This window comes from Neltuma alba, unplaced genomic scaffold (assembly GCF_004799145.2).
Source record: "Neltuma alba isolate B1F8T4 unplaced genomic scaffold, ASM479914v2 tig00005222_pilon, whole genome shotgun sequence".
NCBI lineage: Eukaryota > Viridiplantae > Streptophyta > Magnoliopsida > Fabales > Fabaceae > Neltuma > Neltuma alba.
Window position 1 is genome coordinate 22,519 of NW_021634023.1, and position 23,557 is coordinate 46,075.

The following is a 23,557-nucleotide window of genomic DNA, read 5'->3' on the forward strand; positions in this document are numbered from 1 at the left end:
ATAACTTGTCGCAACAAGGCACGCCCATGCTTTTAAACAACATCGTTAACTTTCTACTAGTGTTTATAGAGAAAAATACGTTTTTATTATCATCATCTTGGAGACCAAACCAGCCTACGTTGCTAAAAATTTCATAAAAGAATCAGTACACAGAGCTACTAGCAAATATACTCTCAATGAACAAATCTAAGGAACAGAAACCTAAATACAGTGATCAAACATACATCGTATTCAGCACAAACTTCAGTCAGCGAAATATTTAACCAATGCTACTGCCATCGACTTCTTCAGTCCATCAATGCCAGGCTGAGGCTGATATCAAATTTCTGTGTTTCCAACCCAACAGCATAGCCCCATCCTTCTCCACTAGCGTATAATGCTCTGAATAGTACCTAAGTAGGCTTCTGATCACAGAATTCACGTAAGAGCTCAATGGATACTGTCGGAATCCCGCCATTGTCAGCCTTGACTTCCACTTTCCCAACAGCTCGTGTCGCTCTATCCTGTCCTTCCCTTCACACGCAATGACGTTCACAATGTCCCTCGCCAAGCAATGCTGCTCCACGTTAATCCGCTCCTTGCTATTTCTCGGCAGCGTGACATCAATTGACTCGAACATGGCCAAATAGTAGTCCAGTGTTTCTAAGAACCTGTTGTAGAATGGCGTTGTGTTTGTGTTGGATTCCTGTTCCACCAATGTGACCACCTTGGGACCAAGTGACTTCACCATTCTCAGCAGTTCGTCCCTCGGGTTGTTCACATCAACACTCTCATCAGTTGTGTGATGCAGATGCAGGGGGAAGTTCACAGCCAAAGCCTCTCCTGGCCTTACATCAAGCATGTCCCTTGTAACTTCTGGAGTAAACACAGGCACCCCGTGAAACTCAACTGGGATACCAAATCTATCCGATATTGCGGTCAATTTTTTCCCAACTGCATCTAGGCCGTCACCACGTGCATATCGAGAAACGGGATCATCGATTCCGGTGATCCGGACGTGGGGTGCCCCACCAGGCCTTGCAGCAAGAGCTTGAAGGAGTGTCTCCCACTGAACTCCCTGGGCAATCTGGAAATCTATGATGTGAATGCGGTCCTCATTTCTGCAAGCTTCAGCGATGGCTCCGTTGGCAGCCATGTAACCAAATTTGAAGTACGGGCAAATCTCATACAGCATGTGCATGTACGAGAGCAGGTCTTTGCCTTCAGGTTCGCGGCACCTCAGGGCATGATATATGCTATTTCCTGATGCCTCCTTCCGAGCAACAAGCCCTTCTACCATATAGGCACCAAGCCGCTGGATTGGCTCGCCACAGATGGACACAACACTTCTAGCCTTCTCAATCAAGTCATCAAAAACTTCCATGTTGCTTTCAGAGAGGGCTTTTGCGCAAGCAATTAACAATTCTTTTAAATTGCTGGGTGGGAAACCCTGGAGACATGCTTCCTCCGTAAGTTTGTGACGCTTCTCTACGTGTTCAACTTCATTTGACTGCCCAATGGCGGAGTAAAAAGATGGCTGGCTTTGAGCGTAATGCGATCCTTGGTGCTCCTGGCTCCAACACCCATATCTTTGGCCAGAAATTGTAGGCCTGCTATTCCCGCTCAAAGAAGTATTTGATGTGGCAACTACATCACCTTCATCAGGGGCCATCAAAGCAGACTCTAACTCCAGCAAAGCGTGCCTGATCTTTTGGCTAGAACTTGCATCCTGCGCAGAACTCCTGGCAAAATATGGATGCAGACTGTCCTGAAGACAGTCCACAGGCGAGATTGACCTGTTTAAGCAATAATGAGTTTCCAAAGAAGAGTTATATGAAGGGTTGAAACCAGAAAGAATCTCCCCAGAGCCGTGCTGCTCCTGGCCGTCGCTCAATGTAGAGAGAGAATCAGAATCAAATTGAGTAGAAAAGGGTGAATTAGGTGAGTTTCCTGTGTCAAATTTCAAGGATCCAAGAAACTTTGTAGGCAGTGAAGGGATAGTGGAATATGATGGCGTGTATGGAAGGCCTGGCCCACTCACGCCAAAACTGAACAGCTGCTGCAAGTCCATACTAGGATTAAGGCATCAGCCTTCTTGTGCGAAAAGAGAACTTAGCAGGGCAGATCAGCAGCAAAATCAGAGAAGTATCGGCCTCGCACTTCAACCCAAAAACCTCTTTGAATAAAATAGAAGATAAACCTGCAATACCAACAGTGGGAAAATTTGTGAATATCTTCATTCATACCACTCACTAAAAGCATTGATATAACGCTATAAAATGGGCAAGCGTAAAGGAAGAGTGTAGATCAAGACAAACGTAAAGCATACGCATAGCCCCGAGTCTGGCTAACGGATTCAGGGAGAAATGATTGATGGAAACTGGACTAAATCAGGATTTGACTTAGAAAATAACCAAATTAAGTTTTTAACACACCTATCAATCATGTAATTTAATAAATAAATAAAGAGAAAATATTCGCGTTTTTTAATGAAATAATGACTAGACTACTTTAGGATTGCGCGCCAGAACCAAAAAAACACAGGCGGTGAGTGTACAAGAGATTTCACAGCAATATGGTGGAGAATCAACACCAAATCAAGTGAGAGCTACTCATTTCAGTTCCAAAACAACCGGTGGAAATCATGTTCTCATGGGCTGTGACTGAATCAAGTCATCGAAGTAAACCAGTTATTTGCTGTTGTTTAATCGTTGGTGACTGGGCCTTTACCAGGAAGGTGATTTTCAAATGGAAAGTTTATGTAAACAATTTTCTTCCTATCCAAGCGGAAAATTGGATCACAACCCTGAACCTTTCTTCCTAACTTTGAGTCCGCTTATCAATTATATGCAGACGAAATCAAAATACCGGAAGGAAAAATACTAGACCCAGGTAGCTTCTGAAAACACTAGAGGAATAAACGAAGGTTGTTGCAATTCGATCAAACAATTCCAGCTCACAAGTGTAAGAAGAGTAATCACAGAAGATAGATGCAAGAAGCAAGGAACAAAAACCCCATAGCATCATTGGAAGAAGCCCACAGGCCCACGTTCGAAGTGTGAAATATTGAATCAACGCAAATTAATAATAACAATAAAAAAAAGAACATGTATGTCACGAGAACACCAACCCAACCCACAGTACTGGTGGCGAGTACCTAAAAAACACAGGCTGACGCAGCATTTAAAGCGAAACGACATGTGCTTATTTTTGGATCAAATGAACTTGATAATTCGTATTTCAGGAGCAGAAATGGTGAAGAAAATGAATAAGAAAGTAGAAGAAATTACCTGAAAGGTGAGTGGAATTCAACAGGAAGAAGAAGAAGAAAGCGGGAGTGCTTTTGCTTAGAATATGACTATGACTTGGAGGGGAGAGCCGAAATTCCGAGCCGTAAGTTGAGGGGAGCGGGAATGAAATGGTTTATATAGAGGGGAAGAGGTGGGGGACGGATGGAAGCGTATGTAAGGACGATAACGGTAACGGCAGCAGTGAAGAATCGTTATGGAGCGGAGGGGCATTTCTAACGGAGTGGAATAAAGATTGACAACGCCGACCACACGTTCGAAGCGGGGTCTCATTCGTGACTCACTGTCCTTTTTTCCACACCTCTGCCTCCAACCATACTCCCGCACTTTTTCTAGAGCGTGGACGCCGTGACCTGCCTCGTATCCTAATCGTATTTTCAATTTTTCACCCACTATGTAAATTCCCCTAAAAAAAAAGGGAAATGGGAAAAAGGGGCTGATGGTGATGAGAAGTCTGAGAATGAATGATTGTAATTAGCGATTGATACGCGTGGTAAGCAACAATGGAAACTAAACGTGATGTGCAAGGAGCACTTGACAAGGCAGCCAGATTCCATTACTGAAATTTCTTTGCTGTGAGGTGGGGTGAGTGAAATTTCTCGCTCATTGACCTGTTCTTCTTCTTCTTTTTTCTTGTTTTTTTTTTCCCACATAACATGAAGCACTCATTAATCCTCATGATGTCGTGAAATTTTAGCAGCAGGTCCGCTGGTCCCGTGCGTGGTTGGAGGCGGGACGGTCACGTGAGGCATACGCGACGAATAAATGAGACGGGTGGGAGTGGAGTGGAAAGCGCGTGAAGGGAGAGGGGTTTTGCCGATTGCCACGATGGCCGTGCCACTAACCCCAGCGGACCACTGGCCACGTGTCGATCACTTTGACCTGCTTTGGCGACCCTCTACACGCTGCGTCCAGCGGTTTTACCGGGTCAATCTCAGGCCTCGGACCGCCTATGGCCTCCGGTATGCCAGCGCTCACTGTTTTCGCTTTCACTTTTTTTGTAAGTAGCTAGAGGGCGGGTTCGAACCCGCGACACACACCCTACACACGCATACATGTCACTGGATCAAGTTGCCAGTGGCTTTCGCTTTCACTTTAATAAATCATGACCCACTCTCGAGTTTTTTTTTTCCTTTTAATATCTATGAATACTTTTAAGTTAGTTTTTATCAAACCAAAAGTGTTAAGGCAGAAGTATTGATTGAAATTCTACTAACAAGTACATTTGTCAAAATTTAATTTTTTTTCTCTTTCTTACCATCTCAACTAATAACATTCACCTTCAAGTTATTTTCATGATTCTACCAATCCATAGTTGCCTTCACTTGCCTAAACAGCTAAAATATAGCATTTCCGTTCCTCCGTTAATTTCATCTCTCCATGAAGTCTTCCCCGCTCTTTCGTTCTGATTCCTCATAAAACAATTTCAAAAAAAAAAATTGACACAAAAACATTTTACATGTAATTATGTAGTACTTTCCTTTAATTTGTAACTTGGTACAAATATTTTTTATTTAATTCTTTAATTGTGTTATGTTGGCACTATATACACATTAGTCTTGCAACTTCGCCATGTGAACACTTACTACTCTTGTAATTTTGTTCTATTAGCACCGTAAATCACTGAGCAAAGTTAGGAAATTTGATAAAAAAATGTTTAAAAATATAAATACAATATATTGAGGAAAAATATTGATGCATGCAAAATAGTTTTTCTTAAACTAAAGTATATTTTTAGTCCTTTAACTTTACACAATGTTTCATTTTGATCCTTTAATTTTAAAAAGTAAACTTTTAATCCTCTAACCCTAAAACTGTTAACAAAAAATGATGATATTGAGCTCTTGAATGCTGATAAAACATTACTAAATACTAGCATATTAAGTTTAATATTCAAAAGAACCATGATTGTTAAAAAAAATCCTCATTTAAGACTAACAATTTTGGGGTTAAATGACTAAAAGTATACTTTTTAAAGTTAAGGAACCAAACTGAAATCTTACATAAAGTTAAAAGACCAAATGTATACTTTAATTTTTTTAAAAAAAAAATTCATGGATCTTTGGGATCACTTTCAAAAATTATTTTGTAACTTCACCAGATAACACTTTTTTCCCATGTTTCTCTCCTACAATGTAAATCATTTAAGATAAACAGAATCAGGTAATGGGGGCTGCTCGCTCAATAAGGTTGGCGCTAAGACATGTTATTGTTAATTAAGAAATTATAGTATGTACTAATGCAAATTAGGTGTGAATATTTTCTTAACAAATGGCTGCCCAAAAAAACAATTTTTTCATAGCAAGTGCGGGGATTTCAGGTGGATGTTTCCTTTCATTGATCTTAAATTAAATACGTATTGTAAGAAATATAAATTTAAAGTAAGCTATATGGTGCAGGTGTGCAAAGACAATTAAGAAATGGGGAGCAAAGTTCAGTTTTCTCTCTGGTTCATGTTTTGATATTATCGGAAAAGCTACTGATATTAAAAATCATGAACTGCGAATGCTAATCACACGCTAATCACATGCTTAATCACATAATAATTATTTGGGACTTGTCGTGCTGAAACCAACTGATTTTTGTCTCTTCTTTTTCGTAACCATAACTAATTGGTAAAACTGGGCTCCCCGGCGTCTGCGAGATCAAAAACTGAGTTTTTTATTGACAACACACCAAATTAATTATTTAATTAATGCCGACAAGAATCTTCAATTTGAATTAAATAAGTATGGGTTTGGGATATTGGGGTCCTTGTCTGTCATGTTCTTTTTTTTTTTTCTTTTAAAGGGTTCTGATACTGATATCAGATTAAAAAGAAAATAGCGTGCAATTCGTTTAGTTTGGAACTATTATGGTCAACGGGTTTTAGTCTCCGGAGGGGATAAAATTGATTTTTTCAAACAATACGTTCACCGTGGAAACACAACAATGTCAAAAATTTTCATAAAACAAAACTTCATATCACTATCTCTATCTTCTTCCTTTATATGTCGATGATTTTTTTTATTCTTGTTTTTTTTCATGGAGCGAAGCATGTATTTTAAGTATATCTTAGATTTAATTGCAGTAATTAAGTTTAAAATATATATATAACCGTAATCAAGATTTCAGGATCTTTAATTTATAGTCAAGACATAGTACGTCACTTGCGAACAAATGGCGTGTTTAATTAACTTGCTCCTTCTGTATGTTTTAGTTATTGATCAGTTCATAATATTCACTAATGACATAGTAGTATGATTTATTTCAAACTAAAGTACAGTATAATAAAAAAAATAAAAAATAATTTTTTAAAACAAAAATTTGCATGTAATCGGCTATCTGTCACTTAGGGAGCGCAAGACCATCCGTTGCTTGACACCTCATCCGGCTATATGTCGCGCAGAAAATGTAGAAGAGGTGAAGATTTTCAGAAGCACTGGGGGTGTTTGGTAACAACCAAAAATACTTTTCGTAAAATAGGTAAATTGTTTCACTTTTTTTTTTGTATATTATAAAAATATTTTTAAAATTATAGTTTAGTTTCTACCCAAACATCCCCTTAATATAATATAAAAACAAGATTGAGGTTGTTAAATATAAGATTCCAAACTATTTTGTCTCTCGTCTTTATTTATTTTTTTAAAATAGTTTCTGTTGTAATTATACTTATTAAGGGTTTCATCAAAAGATAGTTCTATACATGATGACTAAGGGTATTTTAGAGATAGTTCTATACATGATGAATAAGGGTATTTTAGAAAAGACAATACTTAGTTATTATAAATAAATAACTCTATTAATTTTCTTGATCTACTTAAATTAGTCAACTAATCTTTATATTAATGAGGGTTAAGGTGCGCTCAGTACCCTGAACTATTTTTTCAGGTGTATCTAGTGTCCTAATGTAATTTTTGGTACATCTAGCGTCTTAAATCAATTAAAATGGTGCACACATATCTCAGACTAACAGAAATATTATGTTTGACCATTAAATTCATGATCTAGTTCAAAGTTGACCCCAAGTATCCTACGTGGCAGACACATAGGTAGCTGATGCGTATCTTCTCCATTGAGTACCATTGAAATGGCGACTTTTGCCTCATTCGACCCACGTATTTACGAAACTGTCACTGCTAATGCCAGCTTTAGCTTTGGAAGCCATGAAAGCACTGGTAGTGGAGCTATCATCGTTGTATTCTGCATTTGAAAAAATAGTCTAGAGTACAGGGTGCATCTTAACCCTATTAATAATCTTATCTAATATACTGCTTCTGATACTAATTATAAGAACTTAGTTATGGATTACAAATAAAATTTTATAATTACAATAAGCGGTAGTATATGCATTGGAAGAATGGTGATCGATGATCTCTGTCATGATTCGTTCCTTTTGGTTTCATTATGAGAAACTACGAAAGCAGAAAAGTAAAGATTTTTGAGAGCATCGATTCTCAGCCCCACCACATGAGAATAAAGTAAATAAAGGTGTGTGTGTATAACTATATATATGTGCATCTCCAAATAGAAAGGAAAAAGCTTAGAATTAAATGCAAAAGACGGAGGCAAACATGTTCACATTCAGATACAGATACACAGTAATGAATGTGAGAAGATTAGATAGATTTAGGTGAAGTGAATGCGTCCATATCAAGAGCTTTATTTGGGTGGCTACAATCCACTAAGATAAGGTGCACAGTACATCATTACCACTCCCATTTAACTGGTGGGGAACCCACAAAAGCGGTCATCCCGAAAGTTCCCCGGCCTTTCCTATTTCTTTTTTTTTTTACCATGAACTGGCCCTTCCTATTTCAAGCCACAAGGGAATTTCAGTGCAGTGTACTAATTTAATTTCCACTTCTTTTTGGAATATTGTTGTAGGCGTGACACGTGGATTATGGCATCCGCTAGCTGGGCTCCTTGACTTTACGATTGCGTGAATTACGAACCGTTCGAGCTTATCCGATGAATAATCTTTTTGTATTTTACGTAACACAGAAGAAAACAAAAACAGGCCACAGGTAAATATCCAACGTGATCAAAATCAAATTATGGTGTCACGTCTTCCCTTTGTCTTTATTCTTGTTGTTGAAGTAATATGATCATGCATATCCAAGAAGTTCTCCTTAAAGCAGGAAAATACATTTGATCAGTCGCTGGTTAATTTGGACCTCTCAATCTTCAAAAGTAAAAGAGATGAGATCTTGGTCATAATCAGAATACAATGGATAGGCGTGAGCGGTGAATCCCAGAACAAGATCAAGCGCATGCATGCTCAAATGATTTTAATTTTGAAGTTTTGTCCAGTTCTCTCTAAAAGAGGTGAAACCATCAGAACTAGTACTGTGGAGGTTCCTATCATTCTTTTTTCGGCGGCAGAGATAGGTCGTGATTGGTGAATAGCTCCGTCAATCATTTAATATTTGACCAGATCTTTTCTAGTAAGATGAGTAAAAACACTATAATCGAGACAATCAGTGTGACTGAAACAAGTGAATTAGCCATCTCATTTAGCATCCATATATGCCCAACAATATTGTTCGAAACACACTCAAACACCCATACATGGTTATCTTGATGAAATTCCCACTCCAACTGAAAAAGAAAACCCAATTCTAAAATAAAATATCAATTAATAATTAACAAAAATAAAGTAGTTAGGATAAATATAAATCATAATGAATAAAGAGTCCCTATCTAAAGATTAAAAATATGTTATTAGAAAGCATCGATATTTGAATTTAGATCATTCTAATCAATAAGATTTTTAAAATAAGAGCCTTTCACCATTTTTGATAAATATATAATTATACTAGTTATAACTTTCAAATAATATTTCTCACTTTAAACATTATGCAATGCACAAAAGTTTTTTTTTCTGACAAAACAATGCAAGCGAGCACTATTTAGCGATGAAATTAAGGACAAATGATAATTTTCATTTTGCGTAGTCTCGTGTGGTGAAAGAGACAATTGAATTAACCATGTGTGATTCGGCAAATTCATATGAAGCCAGCCGACAAACAGCAAATATAGGATCACAATATATACACGTGCATCCTTATTCTTAGTCAACATCTCAAAGTCCAAATTGTCCTTCCCCCGTCAAATCTCTCTATAACTCCTTAACGAAAACGAATCTTTCATTTCTTTCGGCGTTCCTCGTAACATTTATCCGATAGTGCTCCATTATTTGCTCTGAAATATCATTTTTATTCATTTTACGCCACTCCTTTAATTCATTCGGATCAGCTGCAAACTAATTGTAACGAAGCATTTTATCATATAAATTATAATTTGCTCAAAAATTTAATTAAACTCACTCTCACCTCTCGACATACATATATAAATTATTTTTTAAAATAGTAGTATTATTTAATATAACATCATATTATTCACGTGGTTCCATAGAAAGACAGCAAATTGCGGCTCAGATTAAACAAATTTCCCCTTCTCCACGTGTCTCTGTTTCCTGTTGAGTCGGCATATTAATTTATTGAGCACATATCAAACACTAGATGACTTTCAATTTAATTTTAAGCGTAAGATTCTAATATATTTATTTTTCATATTTATTCATATTTTTAATATAGTTTTTGTAATAGTTACGTATATTAAATATTTCATCAAATACTAATAGTAGTAAAGACAAAAATTAGTAAAAATATTTTATTAAAAAATATTACCTTTTTATTATAAATAATAAACTTAAATAATTTTTTTAAATAATTTTTTTAATTTATTCAAATTAGTCAACTAGTTCTTATGTTAATGAACGGGGTAGTATATACTCCTCTAGTCCCTAATATAGAACCTAATTATTAAGTTGATTTTAATCATAAATATAAAACCGATTTATCATATTTATTAATTTTTTCTAAATTACCCTTATGAATATTTTCTCAACTATAATTAAATAAAAGAGGAAAAAATATTATTAAAAAAGATTATTGTGGTTTTTTAGGAAAAACATGTCATATTTCTTATAATTAACTAAATTACTTAACTCTTTTAATATAATCAAATTAGTTAAATAGATTTTATATTAAAAACCAGAAGAGTATCATACATGATAGCTGGTAATATTACAATACTGATCGACATGCATAAATTAAGCTTTCTTGTTTTCAAAAGAAAATCACACACACAATCCAAAAGCATTACATTAGTTGGGTACGCTTCAAATTATTTCATCACGTCATCATTTAAAAACGAAGCCCAACATCATTTTCTATGCAAAAATGTATACAAAATATTGTCTTATTTACCTGAGCTATATTCTTTGCTCAGGATGCATATGAAAGGAAAAGATTAATATCCTGGTAGCGTTGCATTCTCAAGTACTGCCTCCGGCTATAAATATAAGAATTAGTAGTTAGGGATGTTAAATATAAAATCCTAATCTATTATGCCTCTCAAATTTATAATGTGTTTTAAAAAATGTTTTTATTGATTATAAAGTTTTTCTACCCAAGTGTAGTTTCAATATACATGATTGAATGGGGGTAATATAAAGAAATCAACACATATTTGTTATAAATAATTAATTTATTTTCTTATTCTGTCCAAAATAATTATCTAGCTCTTATCTTAAAAACTGAAGATAGTACCATGAGATTTTTATTCTTACGTACTCATTATAATACAAAAGCTAGTTGTAAATCCAATTTAAATATCCCAATCCATTTTTCTTTTATATCCATCTATTTCACCCTAAGTAATCTATATAGTGATTGTGCATGTTAAAAAATTTTATTTAAAAAATAATTCTAGTACACAAGATTAACAAAAATATTTGAAGAAATATAACACATATTTATTACAGATAATGAATTTAACTAATTTTATTAATATTTACGAATTAGTCATATAATGTTTATATTAAAAACAGAAATTAGTATTAAGGATTGAAATTCACGTCAAGGTGACATAACAAAGTCAAAACCTTAAGCGATGTGAAGTGAACAACACATTGTGTGTGTGTGGGTGTGGGTATCACGTGAAATGCATTCCAAAAAAAAAAAAAAGTGACATGGTAAATATATGAAATATACGTGATGTTGGTGAGATGGTTGAGAAGGAGAAGGAAACGATCGATCTGTGATCTCGTCGACATAGCAATGCATAGGAATCACGTTGAGAATTGGGAGGGGGCAGCGGCTACAGAGACGAGGCTGTGTTCCCATTTCTGGCCTCTCACTTTTGTATTCGTTGGCGTGCAAAGGATCCCGCCACGTAATCGCATCTGGGACCCACGACTCCTTGACTCTTGACTCTGCCGCCACACGAACGGGACCCGGTTTTAATCCACAACGGAGACTCACTTCCTTTCATTTTCACTTTGACTCAGTCCACCTCCTCTTCCCTCTTCCCATATTTTCGCATTCCCACAAAAAACATATAAATAAATAAATAAATAAAAGAGCAACAAGTTGGGTCCAAAATTAACTTCCAATTATGACATAATTGAGTTTTGTGCCTTCGTGTATAGTTAAAACAGTGAAGAAATTATCATCGATTGCTTAAGGTCCAGGATATTAGATTGCTTAGGCTACACTGTAAAATGACACAGAAACGCAATTTTTCTTTAGTGCATGTTCCTGTCACTCCCACTTTTGTATCGATCTTTTTGAGCTTCCACCAAAATCAAATTAAAATTTGAAATTTGACCCCAAACAAATAATGTTATCTCTCTTTTATTTTGTTGGCTTAAATAACGACTCTTTTCATTCCATTTTCGTATAAATGAACAACTGCAATCAAGAATAACTTTCAAAAGCTGTGTAAAATTATGACTTTTAACTAAATTTAATTAATTTCTTAACCTCGTAAAATAATTAATAAAATTTTATTAAAAAGGGTAGGAGGGAGTAATGTCTGAATAAGCCACTTCATTCAAGGTCAAAAAAAGAATAAGCGACTACGTTTGCAATATGATGCATGCTTTCATCAAATATTAAGCTAAATCAACGAGATAACGTCAAGCTTTTTGACAAGGCAGGGATTCAATGAACTTGTCATAATAAATATAAATAGTTTAATGCAAGTATTTTTCTTCTGAAAATATAATGGCTGATGAAAACAGAGTAAGAATTTAATAACTAAAATAACAATTTTATATTGATAATAATTCTCCAGCTAGAGGAAGAGATCATCTGACCCGTTAGCTATGAAATTTTTATTCATTAAATATGTTTAAGATCAGAAAACAACTTGATGATCTGAAAAAAAAAATGACTAGAATAACACGATGGTCGCAAACTTTTTGTATTTCGGCCCAGTTAGGCCCATTTGTGCTAAAAGAGCCCAATACACAGTTTTTAAATAGCCGAAAGCCCATGCTTTTTCAGACTGGCCCAACAAAAATATTCATGGCTGAGCGAATTAACCGTCCGTCACTTGCCTTGGGGAAAAGAATTTTGAATAACCAACAAAGTTTGGGTTTAATAGAAAGAAGTCAAGAACTTGTCTCTTATAACATAACGAACCAATACTCTAATTCCTGCTAGAAGAGATGCCTACACTTAGTACTCGATACTGTCTCGAATAGGATTGCCTTTAATAGGAGAATAACGATACTTTAGCAAAAAAAAAAAAAGAATAAAATATAAATAGTATATGAATTAATAGGGTTGAATTTAGCAAAAAAGGCCGGTCTCTTACAATGTGCTGAACCAAAACTTAAATCTCCGGTGAGAGAAGCGCTTATGTTTAGTGTGCAATAGTATCTCAAACAGGATTGATTCCAATAAAAAGATATCTATACCTCAGTATAAAAAAAAAAAGTATATGAAGCAAAGCTTAAGTGAGAAATTTTTATATCAAAATACTCATACGGATTACAAAATACAAGAAGATGCCTCTTTGAACACTAAGCACAAATATTATTTTTGAGATATTTCCTCATATCTCACGTTAAGTTTATATAGTATTCTCATAATTAAACCAGGATATCCAACTTTTTTTAATTAAAATCACATTTAACTTCACCATCTCGTCCTACATTTTTAATGATGATAAATGACACAATTTATTCAAGGCTCTATGCAAATTATAGAGCCTATATGTTATACTAGTGGTAGTGGGTAATAATATACAAACGGCACCAATCCTTTTTTTTTTTTTTTTGAAAAAAAAGTTTCTATCAACTTTGTTATTGGCCGGTTCACCCATAATTAACAGCATTGTTCAATATCTGCGGGGGAGTATGTGGGGAAAGCTAAAAGGCAAGACTTAAATTGATCCAATGTTTCCTCATTCCAAAGCTAATCACCACCAAACATTGCATTTTTCCTTCTTCTAGTCCACTCACCTTAATCTAATGTCCCTTTGTCGCTTTGTCCTCCTCTTTTTTGTTATTATTATTTTAAAAACGGACCCACTAGATCATGACCTTCTTTTTTTTTCCAATTTTTTTCTTAAAAGAACGCATTGATATCGTCGTCCTAATACAATAACTCCTCTTTTTGCATGCAAATCTCTCTCTCTCTTCCTCCGTTTTTTCTTTTTGGGTTTTAAAATGGCGACCCACATGACTGTCCTGGCTTCTCATTTTTGTTTTGAAGACTTTTTAGCCATTCTAGTAGTTTTAAGGAATAAGAAATGCAATCCACCCTTGCCTGAAAGGTACACAACAGTTGTGTTTATAATGAGATAGGAATAATAAATAAAAGAATAAATAAAAGGAAGGACCAAAATTGAAGGTCAAAGCAGTCAGAGTACGAGACAGAAGGGAGGGAGAGTGGTTATTCAAGGTAGTGGGGATAAGATCATTAGGTTTGGCTAGGAGCCTCTTTTGATTGTCATACTCATAATGTCATGAGCGTAATTAATCCTAATCACACTCATAATCACTAATTAAATCAAAGTCACTTTCACGAAGATAAGCCGTGGGCTTCATTTTGCTTCCATCCCCTCTCCTCACTTCCCCTTTATTCCATTTCACATTTAGGTGTGTTAGGTCGACAGCTCATAACCTCCTTTCCCATAACTCCCACTCCCCACCCCCTCCGAAATAAAAAAACAAAACTCCTAATATGTATCACACTCTATTTTTTTTTCACTAGAAAAATATTAATTTTTATTCAGTACTCCAAAATGTTTTTTCATCTGTGTCTGCCTAATACCCTAAAATATTTTATACTATGATTTTACTTTTAAAGTTTTAAAACGTTAAGCATCTTTGAAAAATACTTTAAGATGTTGGATGAATCGCAAAATATTTTAAGATGCTGAACGTATATGAAAAAAATATTTTAAAGCAGTGAATGAACCTTTAAAAAAAATAAAATTAATTAATTTTGTGATGTGAGTTTTTTAAAATTATAAAAATATGTAACTGATCCTAATCTCACAGTCATGATCATGCCCTACACAAAAGACTTGGTCTTGCTTCAATAATATTATATGCCAATTAAGACTAAGTCATCAATATAAACCAAACAAGGAGTACACAACTAGGGGATGAAATAAGTATCAACATGATATAGAATGAATTAAAATAGGAGTTATTGGCACATGGGACAGAGAGAGGAGTGGATGTCGAAATAAATGAGGAGGGAGAAAGATCAAAATCAACACTTTTTGACATTATGTTGCCATTACAACCAAAAAGGCCTTAGTTCTCTCGATGAATATAAACACAGGTCACCTTCCACTACATTTGCATTCCCCGGTTCACAAAAATATTTACCTCAACATCATTAAATCACAATTTGATAGTTAATATCTTTTAATTGAAGCTTAATTCAGGGATTAAATCCCACCTTCCATCCATATTTTACACACAGAAAATTAAAAAGCGGACCATTTGCACCATAGTGAATTAATTTATTTATTGGACACCCCACAGGGAAGAGAAAAGCCATCAAGTGGTCCATCATATTTCTAAGCTCCTTCACTATAGAACCAACGTGTCCAGCTTTTGTGTGGGCCCTGTGCGCCTATTATCCCAGCCAGGATAGAATTCCGAAATTCCCAAATACTTTGGTCAGAATAATTGCCAAGTGTCGCAGCACAGGAAGGTCACTTTGGGAACACAAAAATCTCCTCTTATGGCGCTGCCATCATGCAAATTCTTACCTTCTTTTATTTTTATTTTATTTTTTATTGTGGAGCAGCGACTTGTCATTTTGTATTCTGTGGAGAGTATTAACTGTATTACCAGATTTATTTATTTTCTCTTTCTTTCGTACGGTTCAATGTTAATTGATGCTGCATTTCAAAGCTCAAGGCTCAAGCCTACTGTGTTGCTTTCTTCCTTCTTTCCATTTGATTCTTTTCTCTCTAGTTGGTTCTTGGAATCTCATTCAAAAGTGTTGGATTCCTTCTCACTGGCACTCCTACGCTTCAGGTTCTGAGCTTCAATCCCATGTGGCCAACCTCGCAGAACACTTTAACTGCTTCAACTTTTTTTTATCTCTTGGATTAACTGGTACTTCCTGGCCCGGAGTCTCTTAATCGTGTTTTGGCAACAAAAAAAAAGCTCTTTTTGCAGGTCAACTTCTTTTTAAAATTGTTTCGATCTGTAAGTCTGTTCTGTTCCTTGATGAGTGTACTTTGTATTGGGTATTTGAATTGGTATGCGGATGCTTGCGTGGGCTGGTTCTCTTTTCGTATTTCCCTGTTTGGTTGCCGAGAAAAAGAGCTGGGTACTATGAAAGCAGAGGAAAGAGAAATGTTTGCTGCATTTGCCCAAATGGCTGTTTTGTTCTCAGTAGGAATTCATCCACGGTTCGAACCAATTTCCATCAATCTGATCTTCGTTCTCTGCTCCTATGTTTCTCTTTTTCTGTTTTCTAACTGGAAAATCTTTGTCGAGTAGATAACAGATCAGGCGTCGAGAAATCCTCATTAACTTCAGCTAGGTAGCATATCAAACTGCTTTCCTTTTCGTTCTGCCCATTCTGCTAAATTCCTGTCTCGAGATCTTTGCAGAGAAATCCTTTGTTCTCTTGTATATATGTGTTTTCAATGGGATTGACTTTTGAATAGGCATGGAATAGTCACGTTGAATCATTCGTATCTGATTTGTTTAGTGTTCAACATAGGAACACATATTTGCAGTCAAAATTTTCAACCCGAGACTTTTATAGTATGAATGCCGTATAGTTCTTCTGAGCACATTTTCTCATGTTGAGGCATATAAGCTCTTTGAATGGCTCATGAAAAGCGGACCCCAAACCAAAGCAATCGTCTACAGTTGACCGCTTAATATTCAATTCAATAAACCAAGCACCACGGAAAGCTAAATATTTCGCACCTTGTGCTATGTCTGATAAATGATATGCCTTTTGGCAGGTGTGTGAATGGATGGGATTATCGATAAGGAATAAGCAGTCAAATCAAAAGCAAAACGCGAGAAAGAGGAGATGAGGGAGGAATCAACCGGACTGATCATTGGGATTTCTATTGGCGTAGTTATTGGTGTCGTTTTGGCTATTTCTGCACTTTTCTGTGTCAGATACCATAGGAAGCGATCGCAGATTGGGAGTAGCAGTTCACGGAGGGCGGCTACGATACCCATCCGTACAAATGGAGCTGATTCTTGTACCGTTCTATCGGACTCAACCTTAGGCCCAGAATCTCCTGTTAAGTCGGGACGAAATGGCATGTCCTTCTGGTTTGATGGCTTCAAGAGAAACAACGTCGTTTCAGCTTCTGGAATACCAGAGTATCCTTACAAGTATGTGTTTCTTACAAGGTTTTTGCATCATGTTCCTCGTATTTCTCATACCAAGAAGAATTAATCCCGCACCTGTCTTGTCTAGAGCATGAAATAGTTGATCCGGCACTTCTGGGATTTTGATGTTTCTCGTTAATTGTTTCCTCATTTTCACTTCAGGGATTTGCAGAAGGCGACCTGTAATTTTACAACACTTATAGGACAAGGTGCATTTGGTCCCGTTTATAAAGCTCACATGTCCACTGGCGAGACCGTTGCAGTTAAAGTTCTTGCAACTAATTCTAAGCAAGGAGAACGAGAATTCCATACAGAGGTGGAGTTAATTACCATTAACTTCTATTTACTTCGCAGGTCGCCCTCCACCAAAAAAGCAGCCTTTTGTGAGGTTCTCACATGGCCTACTTTTCTGTATGTTGTTGAATGAATGATCGTCAGGTTATGTTGTTGGGAAGGCTGCATCATAGGAACCTTGTTAATTTGGTTGGATATTGCGCAGAGAAGGGACAACATATGCTTGTATATGTCTATATGAGCAAAGGCAGCTTGGCTTCCCACCTGTACAGTACGTTATCCTCCTAACCCATTTTGTGCTTCATATTTTATCAGTTCAAGAAAGTGAAAAAAGGAAAAGAAGGAAGCTTCAATGCACTATTCTTGACTCTATATCCAGGTAAGGAGAACGGAGCAATGAGCTGGGATTTGAGAGTTCACATTGCTCTAGATATAGCGAGAGGCTTGGAGTATCTTCATGATGGGGTAGGTCCATTATTCCCCACTGATTGAGCTGCATTAATCCGTGCATTTTGTTATATAACTCTTCATAATTCCATGTGATGTGACTTCAGGCAGTTCCTCCGGTAATCCACCGAGATATCAAGTCCTCAAACATTTTGCTAGACCAGTCCATGAGAGCCAGGGTAAGTCTTCTTGTAAACTACTACGTGCGTTTCTCTTATGTGAAATTCTGTGCTTCTAATTCTGACGAATGAATGGAGCAGGTTGCTGATTTTGGACTCTCAAGAGAAGAGAAGGTGGACAAGCACGCAGCCATCCGGGGCACTTTTGGGTATCTAGACCCAGAGTACATATCCTCAGGAACATTCACCAAGAAAAGTGACGTGTACAGTTATGGAGTTTTGCTTTTTGAACTCATAGCAGCCAGAAATCCTCAACAAGGTCTTATGGAATTAGTTGAGCTAGTAAGATCACTCACCCTCTCTCTCTCTCTCTCTATATATATATATATAAATCTTTATTTCTGAGGGTAATGGAGGGTGTTAATGGATGAGGACAGGCTTCAATGAACAGTGAGGGGAAAATGGGGTGGGAGGAGATAGTGGACTCTGCATTAGAAGGGGAATATGATGCAGAGGAGCTGAATGAAGTAGCAGGGCTCGCATACAAATGCATAAACCGGGCACCAAGGAAGCGACCTTCCATGAGAGACGTGGTTCAAGTACTCACGAGGATCCTTAAAACCAGAAACTCTAAAAACCGTCGCAGGGCAGATGAAGTGTGCATTGATGTGGATCAGGCTGAAGCAAGGATTCATCGCAGAGAAGAATCTATGGACAGTGCAGCTGACACCTATGAAGTGTAGAATAACATTGCTCTTAACTTCTTCTCAGTTTTGGGTTTTTCTGTTATATATATAATGTCCTAGGTGAGTCTGATTTTGGTTTTCCATGAGAGTCTTGATAATGCCTGGCATTATCATCTGCAATTTCCTGTTTGTAACATGTTTCTTTTTTGTGAATTTTGTTTCTTTTATCTCCTTTTCAGTTGTTCCTACATCCTGGAATTTGTATATTACTTCATGAGTGCAAGTGAAAAGGTAGGGAGGGGGGTGGATGGAACTAGAAAGGTTCCGGGCCCACCAGATGGCCATACCTCATGCTCTGATTTCCCTTTCCATGGATTGCTTCTGCATCAATCCAGAGTGGTGGAGTTGATTGTGCAAATTCCTTTTAGGCTTTGTAAAATTACTTAACACCTAAAATGTTTTTTTTTTAATTTAGAGAATATCTACTGCCTTCCGTAATGTTTCTTCTCTATTAAAACAAAACCTTTAAAATTTCCTTCTAAAAGAAACCTTTTTGCATTATATATAAATATCGATTAAGAAAATTGTTTATTTGTTTTTGTTAAATTTTAAAATGACAAAGCGTATCACTTTCCTTACACAAATTTAAATTAATAAGCAAGCAGACATCACGAAAACATAATCACAACAGGATTGGGGGGCTAAAAATCCTTTTAATCAAGGACGGAACTTTTATGGCTTGACCTTGAGAGTTGAGAAGGAGCGCATTTTGTTAAAAGATCATAAATATGATCAATAAAAATGTTTTATAATATAGTAGTAAATTAACTTTAAAAGCATCAAGTTATACTCCTCCGGTTCTTAATATAGAACATAATTATTGAGTTAATTTTTGTTCTAAATATAAAAAATGTTTTTTATATTATCAATTTTTTCTTAATTATCCTCATGGATACTCTTTCAACCATCTTCAAATAGAAGAGGGAGAAAGGATATTAAGAAAGATGATAATAGTATTTAAAAAAAAACATGTCATATTTTTTATAATTAACTAATTTATCTAAAATTTTTAATTTAATAAAATTAGTTAAATAGGTTTTATATTAAGAAATAGATGAGTACTAACTTATCTTTTGATGGAAAAATAAAAAACAAATAACCAAAGCGAAAATAAAGGTCGGGGATGGGGATTGGATTGGGCCAATTTGGCCCACATGCGGCCTGCAATTGTTGCAAGAGCAGCCCCTCCTCGGCAACGCCGTCGTATCGAGTTTTCTCTTGCAGATCTCCCTTGCGGATTACGAGATTATCCATTATCATCGGAAGCAGAAAGAAGTAAAGAACAGCTTCAAGCCACAGTCGCAGGCTCGCAGTAGCTGGGGAAGCAGGCAAAAATGGCTGCCATGGCTGCTCTTCAGAGCTCCTTCACCTCTCTCTCCCTTTCCTCCAACAGTTTCATGGGGCAACGCCTCTCACCCATCACTCTCTGCCCCGTTCCGGTACGTTACAATACTCTATTCCCAGCCATCTCCCTTTAGTGGAACTCAATCACTTTTTTCCTTTAACTTTCACTCTCGTCAACTATAGCGCTGTTTTCTAGTTATCTTTTGATGGTCTTTCACATTAGGGAGCAGCTATGCTTGTGGTAATTGGTTGTTGCTGCCGATTTCTTTCGGGACTCCCCTTGGGAAATTGTCGATGGCGCAAGGAACTGTGTCTTTCACGAATTATAATGTACCTTGTGTTTCTTGTATGATTAGGGGGGTACGATATTTACATTGTATGCTCTCGTACTCGGTTATCTGAAGATTGGTGAAGCTATCTTTGTTTGTAGTACAACTAGTATTCAAGTTTCAATATTTATGTGTTAGAATACATTGTTATTTTGGTCAAATTAGTATCTCCATTTAAAAGAAAAATTGATGTGTTTGACGTGAATTTGTTATATTAGGGCTCTATATTCCCATTTGTTTCCTGGGTCCTGGACTGCAATTAACAATCCCTGATATAGAGGTTAAGATGAGATAAATTGGTTTTGTTCAGAAAGGATAGAGGATTTTTCATTTCTCGAGGGAAAAGTAAAGCCTAGTACTTTTCCAATTTGGTTTCAGATATCCGTGCATTTTAAATGTAGGAACTGCCAGGAAATGCTTGCTTGTATAGGCCCCAGAAAATTTGGACTTGCAGGAACTGATTGACTACTAATTCATGTTTTCTTGCTGCTACTCTTGATTTCTTATCTCTTTAAGAGAAGAGATGAAAGCATGCGAAAGTTATATGTTTGCAAGTACTGGAAATTGTCAAATACCAATCTGATTACTCAGTAGTTTTAAATTTCATTGTGGCATTCAAAATTATCCCTGAAAAATCTATGTCATTAAAGATCGTAATTAACGTTGCATTCACGCGTAATGCACATCCATGTTCGGAAGACTAATTTGACATCATTTGTATTTTCATGCAGGGCAAGTCAACGGAGAAGCCATGCCTCATTGTGATGCGGGTTAGTTTCAGATTCTCTTCTGTTGGAAAACAGAGTGGAAAGAAAAATTAAGGAAAGTGAAATAGAATGAACATTATTTATGAGATGAGATCTGACAATGGGCTGCTGCAGTTATTAGCTGTTTGTTATTTCTTGGAGGCACTAAAATTATTCCAATACGATAACAAAATATTTTCTAATATCCTCATATGGTGTGTAATATTCCCTGTTTCTCTGCTGACAGCTTAAGCGATGGGAGCGAAAGGAATGTAAACCAAATAGCCTTCCTATATTGCACAAAATGCATGTTAAAGTTGGGGATACAGTGAAAGTAATATCTGGACGTGAAAAGGGTAAAATTGGAGAGATTACTAAGATCTTCAAGCATAACAGCACCGTCATAGTGAAAGACACAAATTTGAAGACAAAGCATATGAAGAGCAGAGAAGAGGGTGAACCAGGGCAAATCATCAAGGTAGTTTCCATCATCCTTGCCTGAAATGATGAAATTAGTGTTCGTTCCCTCTTTTACCTTTGTATATTCTGGAAAGATTGGATGCGCATTTATAGGGCAAATTCAATGCATGGACGATCTTCATTTGCTTAATTTGTTCCCAAGTGTACGTAATAATTATCACCTGAGACTTTGCGGACGTTTAAATCCTCTGATCTGTCGTTTAACTGGGACAGATCTGTCGTTTAACTGGGCTGTCCCAAAGCGTGGCTTAATAAACAAAAGTACCTGCATGAATTTGAATATGAATATATATTATCTTTATGCTAATTCTGGCAAGTATTTTATACTTTTTCCCAGATCGAAGGTCCCATCCACAGCTCAAATGTGATGCTATACTCTAAAGAACAGAACGTGGCGAGTCGCGTGGGCCACAAGATTCTTGAAAATGGACAGAGAGTCCGTTACCTAATAAAAACTGGAGAGATAATTGATAGTGCAGAGAATTGGAAGAAATTGAAGGAGGCGAAACAGAAAAATGAAGAAGCTGCTGCTTCTTAATTTGAGTGGCTGAGTTCATGCCTTCGCCAGTAATGTAACTCTGGATGTACTTACACTGTTTGGTATTTAGTGTATATTTTTGTTCTAAATGTTCATTTCCATATACAAGCAACCTGAGTGGAGATTAATTTGTTTATTATCAGTTGACTTTTTTTTTTTTAATTGACCCTCCTTATGAGAAATTGTTGATGCCTGTACCTCTGAAAAAGATCTTGTGATTCATTATTCATTACTACGGTCAATTGTAAAAGATCTTATGATTGGTTTCCTCTGCTGCTATTATGCACTCCCCATCAAGTTTCTGCAATCCGTACTAAACAGTAATTTTGCTCAAATATGCAGACGTAATGATTAGCCTTGTTAAAAGCGTATCTATTTCTCTAACAAACTTGAAATATGTTCTATTCAGGGGCTGTTTGGGTGAATGTTTAAAGTGCTTTTATGTGAAACTTATTTTACATGCTTACTTTGTATGTTGTAATTTTGTTTTCACCGAAATATTTTTTACATAGAGTTCCATGATTACACTATAAAAAATCTCAGCAAAGCTGCTTCTAACAGTCCACGGAAAAAAGCCGAAAGGTGGTTTTAGTTACAGGCGTGGCTTTGAAGATCATTTATTGATTCGAACATGTTTGAAATAGTTTATAAGTAATTTTTCAATCATAATTTATAAAATACGAGATTAATATGTGAGGTGTTTTGTCTTGACTTATATAAAATATACTTATAAGTGATTTTTAATGCCATCTCAAACAGAGCTTTTACAATTAATATGCTGTGTATGTGTTTAACGTTTAAGCTATTTACATCCTGATCCTCCAAGGCATATCGACGAATGCTAGCGTACAATTCTAAAAGAATCTAACTTTTGTGTGATTTTCCACGTCCAAAAGTGAAAGTCCCTTCCTTCGTATTGACAATATAATTCCTCCTTTTGCGTTTGGTTCGTGTGTGTGTGAGAGGAACAGATCCTGCGTAGTTGCATGAATTCGATTATGCCATCATCAATCATAACTCTCATCTGAATCGCATTAGGGTGAATTCTTGATCTAATGCACGTCTTATATAGAAAGCGCGAAAAAAAGGATGCACCAATCGAAATATTTTTTTCATAAATAATTAACGTTATTTTTTTCTTAAACGAGCAAACATATTATTAATCTTATAGCTATTAACTTATATAAAAAATAATATTTTTCACTTCAAAATATATAAAAAGGAAAAAAACAGAGTGAGAGCTGAAGTATCCAAAAGTGGGGTGGATGCAGAAGACGCGTCCCCATGAGAGCACTAAGAACAGTAGCGGGGGGCATATGACATTTCGGCTGGCGGCTGTGGACCAATAAAATGGGCCTCTGGACTGCGAAAACTATGGCTCAGCACCACCCAATTGGACCTTAAACACTATACCTTGGTGGAGGGCCACCATTAAAACAGAGGGGCCCATTCAAAAACATCAAAAACTTGGGTTTCTGCTTTATTATCATTAACATTATTAATTCCCATACAATGAGTAACTTTGTTCTGATTCCTTGAGATTGAGAACAAGGATTTGTTT

At 36.2% G+C, this 23,557-nt stretch overlaps 3 protein-coding genes across 4 annotated transcripts; 2 read left to right on the forward strand and 1 right to left on the reverse strand.

Moving 5' to 3' along the window:
• Window positions 1-30: 30 nt before the first annotated feature.
• Window positions 31-3,358, reverse strand: LOC114747141 (scarecrow-like protein 21). Its single transcript, XM_028935434.1, has 2 exons — window positions 3,270-3,358; window positions 31-2,179 (listed from the first exon to the last, which is right to left on the reverse strand). Exon 2 carries the CDS (start codon window positions 2,048-2,050, stop codon window positions 296-298), a length of 1,755 nt encoding a protein of 584 aa, XP_028791267.1. The 5' UTR covers window positions 2,051-2,179; window positions 3,270-3,358; the 3' UTR covers window positions 31-295.
• Window positions 3,359-15,409: 12,051 nt separating this feature from the next.
• LOC114747137 (calcium/calmodulin-regulated receptor-like kinase 1) lies at window positions 15,410-18,811 on the forward strand. Of its 2 annotated transcripts, XR_003740346.1 has the most exons (9): window positions 15,410-15,705; window positions 16,572-16,956; window positions 17,116-17,269; window positions 17,392-17,518; window positions 17,627-17,712; window positions 17,802-17,873; window positions 17,955-18,155; window positions 18,251-18,619; window positions 18,739-18,811. XR_003740346.1 is itself a non-coding variant. In XM_028935432.1 (8 exons), exons 2-8 carry the CDS (start codon window positions 16,643-16,645, stop codon window positions 18,554-18,556), a joined length of 1,260 nt encoding a protein of 419 aa, XP_028791265.1. In that variant the 5' UTR covers window positions 15,410-15,705; window positions 16,572-16,642; the 3' UTR covers window positions 18,557-18,726. The 2 variants fall into 2 exon arrangements, 1 of the variants encoding a protein (XP_028791265.1); XM_028935432.1 differs by lacking the exon at window positions 18,739-18,811 and having other exon boundaries at window positions 18,251-18,726.
• A 1,018-nt stretch (window positions 18,812-19,829) lies between these two features.
• Window positions 19,830-22,238, forward strand: LOC114747138 (50S ribosomal protein L24, chloroplastic). The gene is made up of 4 exons (XM_028935433.1): window positions 19,830-19,998; window positions 20,964-21,002; window positions 21,226-21,456; window positions 21,796-22,238. Exons 1-4 carry the CDS (start codon window positions 19,894-19,896, stop codon window positions 21,994-21,996), a joined length of 576 nt encoding a protein of 191 aa, XP_028791266.1. The 5' UTR covers window positions 19,830-19,893; the 3' UTR covers window positions 21,997-22,238.
• Window positions 22,239-23,557: the final 1,319 nt, after the last annotated feature.

Bases quoted from the DNA above. Each gene is read 5' to 3' on its own strand.
- LOC114747141 (XM_028935434.1), bottom strand. From the start codon at position 2,050: ATGGACTTGCAGCAGCTGTTCAGTTTTGGCGTGAGTGGGCCAGGCCTT.
- LOC114747137 (XM_028935432.1), top strand. From the start codon at position 16,643: ATGAGGGAGGAATCAACCGGACTGATCATTGGGATTTCTATTGGCGTA. The intron at 16,957-17,115 runs GTATGTGTTTCT...TTTTCACTTCAG, and splicing joins ATACCAGAGTATCCTTACAA to GGATTTGCAGAAGGCGACCT. The intron at 18,156-18,250 runs GTAAGATCACTC...GGATGAGGACAG, and splicing joins TTATGGAATTAGTTGAGCTA to GCTTCAATGAACAGTGAGGG.
- LOC114747138 (XM_028935433.1), top strand. From the start codon at position 19,894: ATGGCTGCCATGGCTGCTCTTCAGAGCTCCTTCACCTCTCTCTCCCTT. The intron at 19,999-20,963 runs GTACGTTACAAT...ATTTTCATGCAG, and splicing joins TCACTCTCTGCCCCGTTCCG to GGCAAGTCAACGGAGAAGCC. The intron at 21,457-21,795 runs GTAGTTTCCATC...ACTTTTTCCCAG, and splicing joins AACCAGGGCAAATCATCAAG to ATCGAAGGTCCCATCCACAG.